Source organism: Triticum aestivum, chromosome 4A, assembly GCF_018294505.1.
Source record: "Triticum aestivum cultivar Chinese Spring chromosome 4A, IWGSC CS RefSeq v2.1, whole genome shotgun sequence".
NCBI lineage: Eukaryota > Viridiplantae > Streptophyta > Magnoliopsida > Poales > Poaceae > Triticum > Triticum aestivum.
In genome coordinates this window covers 478,735,943-478,740,181 of record NC_057803.1, presented here as the reverse complement: position 1 = coordinate 478,740,181, position 4,239 = coordinate 478,735,943, and the positions used below count along the sequence as shown (strand labels likewise).

The following is a 4,239-nucleotide window of genomic DNA, read 5'->3' as shown; positions in this document are numbered from 1 at the left end:
TTTGCAGCGTCTATGGTGGTGACCATCGGTGATGGCCGGATTGCCTCCTTCTGGTCCTGCCCATGGCTTGCGAGTAGGCCGCTCCGGCAGGACTACCCTGCGGTCTTTGCATGGTCCCGACGCAAGAACAGATCAGTTAGCGAAGCACTACACGAAGACAGATGGCTTCTTGACCTCAGGCATGGTAGCTTCGAAGACATCCTGCCACAAATCGTGCAGATGGCTCGAGCCATAAGGCAGGCTTGGATCACCATCCAGCAGGTACAACGGACAGCATCAGATGGACGCTGGGCAGCTCTGGGCAGTACACCGTGAAGACGGCCTACAAGGCCCAGTTTGAGAGTGCAAGGCCAAACGAGTTCCGAGGGATGATCTGGAAGATTTGGGCACCGGGCAAGATCAAAATGTTCCTCTGGCTGCTGCATTTGGACCGTCTATGGTGCAACGATAGACTGCAAAGGAGAGGGTGGGAGAACAACTATTTCTGCCAACTTTGTAGGCGAAACCTGGAAACCTCGGTGCATCTATTCTGGGAGTGCCCGATCTCGCTCAGGGTTTGGAGCAGCGCAGCAAGATGGGGAGGGTGCAACGCCCTAGGTCACGCATCGTGGCTTCCAGCCGACTCCACCACAGCGAGAATCCAGAAGATCATCGGCTTCACCGCCACTGCAAGCAGAAAATGCATCAAGTCCATGGTGGCTCTCATCGCCTGACATATTTGGTTGGAGCGAAACGAATGCGTTTTCAGACAAAAGCAACCTTGCGTAAAAAGCATCATTGACGGGTGCAGAAGGGACCTCGAGCAATGGAGGCTGGCAGGAGAAAGATGTGTTGAGAGCCCATTCGGGAAAGAAGAAACCTATAGTGCCGGATAGGGCAGCCGAGTGTTTTTGGCTTGGAGCATTGTAATTCTAAATCTCTCTGAGACTCTGATCACTTGATCACCCTTTGTAACCTCTCCCTCTGCTAAATCAATGAAAATCAGCGAGCGCTGGACAGTTTCAAAAAAAATCAAAAAAGAAAATGAAAAAGGAATCGTTCGCTCGCGCGGAGCACACAGTGCTCGGTCGCATAACTGACGCCCTCTCCGCTCACCTCTGCAAAGGCGACCTGCCCCCACAACGCCGCCGCCTGCGACGAAGACGGCGGAGCCAAGCACCTTCTCGCCGCCACCTTCCACTGCTAATCCCACCACGCCTCCTGCATCCCATTTACCGCCGCCGACGAAGCCCCAGCCCGCCGGCGGCACCTTCTGCCTTCTCACGGATCCTGGGACGGCCGAGCCGTTGGGCTACACTGCGGCGGGCAATTAGTTGGTTCTCCCTCTCCCATCGTTGTGGGGCATCCTTCCGAGGCGCAGTGGAGCAATCGACGGGAGCCCTTGCGGTAATTGCTCGGATTCGAATTCCAGTTCTTTTCGGAGTTTCTACGGCAACAAGTCCCGGCCGTTTCGTCCTTGGATCCGGACTCCCTTCTTCTAATCGGATAAAAGGTGAGGCCTCGGCTCGACTGAATATAAGTGCAGCCAGCCCTCGGTGTGCTTCTTCTCATCAGTTAGATACAAGCCAAGTCCAATTGGTTTGCCGCTGAAGCAACTCTTCTCCAACAAGACCTGCTTTTGCAATTGCTCTAATGGAGGTCTGTAGCGTAGCCAGGATAACGAGCTTTGCACATTTTGGCCTGAAAATTTTGCCTAAGCTCCTGGCTCTTTCTCCCGGTTCATTGGGGAAATTCAGAAAGGTCTCACCAGCGATGGAAACTGAAACTGTGTTGAGAAAACTGCCGGAGCTGCTGCAGGATGTATTGATAAAGGTCTCACCACCCATGGAAACTGAAACTGTGGTGAGAAATTTGCCGGAGCTGCTGCAGGATGTATTGATGGACATATTTTCACTCCTGGAGATACCTGACCTCATGCGTGCGGCCTCTGTCAGCTCCTCCTGGCGCTCCGCGTATACCAGCCTCTGCAGCCAGCTTAAGCTGTACAAACGGCCTCAAACGCCTTGCCTCCTCTACACCTCTGAATCTGCTGGTGAGAATGTAGCTTGTCTCTACAGCCTCGCAGAGAAGAGGGTCTACAATTTAACTCTCCCGGATCCACCCATCCGCAGCAGGTATCTTCTTGGGTCATCGCATGGTTGGCTAGTTACCGCGGATGACAAGTCTGAGCTACACCTTATCAATCCGGTCACTGGCCAACAGATTGCTCTCCCGTCAGTGGTCACCATTGGTTATGTACAACCAATATTTGACAATGCAGGCACAATTATTATGTATAAATTGCGACAGCAACTTTACGATCCAGACTTAGACCCCGAAATGGTTGGTCCCAAAATGTTCCCCCATGCTCCCGACAAGCTTCGTGACCATGTCTACATCAGGGTATTTATCTTTCCGGATCCGTCCACAGGAAGCTACATTGTGGTTCTCATCCATGGTCCAGGATGTCAGCTTTCGTTTGCAAGGGTAGGAGATTGTAAGTGGACCTTGCTGACGCTGGATTGGGACTATGATCAATGCATCTACATGGATGGTCTATTGTATGCATCCATAAGAGCCGGAAGAATGGATGCTTTTGACCTCACTGGTCCTACCGTCACGAGGAATATAATTGCAGATGAGATTGCCATTCACAGTTCTGAGTACAGGGGCGAATTCTACCTTCTTCAGGCTCCATGGGGTGATCTGCTGCAAGTTTGCAGGAAGGCTGAACTCATAGATGCGGGCTATGAGGAGCTCATAGTTAAAACTAATAAAATCTTGTTACACAAAGTCGATATGGAAGCACAAGAGCTTGTGGAAATAAATAGCTTGCATCATAACGTGTTGTTTCTGGGGCGTAACCAGTCTATATGCCTTAGTGCTGAAGAATATCCGCAACTGAAGGCAAATTGTGTCTATTTCGCAGATGATGAGCAACATAATTGGAAGTATAAGACGAATCCCCGGGACATAGGTGTTCTCAACCTTGAAGATGACAGTAGGGAGGAAATTGTGTCCCCGCTTTGGTCCAGCTGGCCAAGTCCCATATGGATAACACCCAGTCTTACAGTGATGAACCTGTCATTGTACAAATAGGTAGCTTTTTTTAATTATGTACCTTGATTATGGGGTATGTCGACCAAATTTGCCACTCTTTGGTGGGCAGATGCTATGACAACGGAAGCATGTTCCGTTTATCTCTTTTTTCCATACATTGTTTGCTGTATCTGATGAAACTATGGCCGAAAAATAAATATTAGGAATGGAAATGGTGCTTTACAACAATTCCGTTTTCTGTTCTCACATTTCTTTCCTATTCACATGCATATTCTGGCTGAATATTGTTTGTTTGATACCCCCCCCCCCACCCCCATCCCCACTATAACTGAAAGTACAATTTGCGTACTCTCGGAAAAAATAATAACCGGAAGTACAAGCCACGTAGTAACCATCCAGTAGCATGGTCTATTATTCTCTTCGGTATGATATACTATGTATTTCTGATGCTTTCATTGTGTCTGTATCATTTATTTAATTGGAATGTTCTTCATTAACTAGCCATTGAAGGTGACATCATTTTCTGATTATTATCGGCACATGTTGTCAGTGGAATTGCTTATCCCTGTCCATGGTTCAAGATAACTGAAGATTATATTTGAATGGTATAAGTAAATTAGACTCTTCTCCTGGGCTACTTGATACGGTTCTTTCATGATTTGGCAAGCATTTCGGCTGAGTTACTTTGAAAAAGAGGAAGATTGCCACTCGAAACAGTTTAGAATCTTTAATTTACACCGAACGGTACTGTGGTCGGCATGTTTGTCGGCATACTCATGGAAACATCACGGTTTCCTTATGAGGTGAAGACGTGTTAGCCGTACAGCATGCCTCTGGTATGTACCCCCTCCCGAACAACCTGAACTCCACAGCTTCTTATGTAGGTATGATTACCAGTGCTAATTCACTATTTATTTAGCTGGTGTATTTTTGTTATCCTTGTATATAATGCAATTTTATGTTCCCTGTAAGGCATGTGCATGTTTTGGTTAAAAATAAAAGTAGAAATATGCATGTCGGCAAAATTGTAGCATAGAACATAAGCATAAACACTTGCGGAACTGGTGGCACAACTCCAAATGTTTTCCCTTCAAATTAGCCCAGAAACTAATTTTATGCAATTCTTAGTATTACCTTCACAATTTTATTGATCCACTCAGTGTATAATGGAAAGCTCCAGATTTCAGAGGTATCTTAATG

General features: G+C 47.5%; 1 protein-coding gene across 1 annotated transcript; it reads left to right on the top strand.

The window, feature by feature from the left end:
* Positions 1-1,046: 1,046 nt before the first annotated feature.
* On the top strand, positions 1,047-3,267 carry LOC123086492 (uncharacterized). The gene has a single exon (XM_044508259.1). The coding sequence runs from the start codon at positions 1,633-1,635 to the stop codon at positions 3,076-3,078; it is 1,446 nt and encodes a 481-aa protein (XP_044364194.1). The 5' UTR covers positions 1,047-1,632; the 3' UTR covers positions 3,079-3,267.
* Positions 3,268-4,239: the final 972 nt, after the last annotated feature.

What these genes read in the sequence shown, in the direction of transcription:
- LOC123086492 (XM_044508259.1), top strand. Translation starts at nt 1,633, where the DNA reads ATGGAGGTCTGTAGCGTAGCCAGGATAACGAGCTTTGCACATTTTGGC.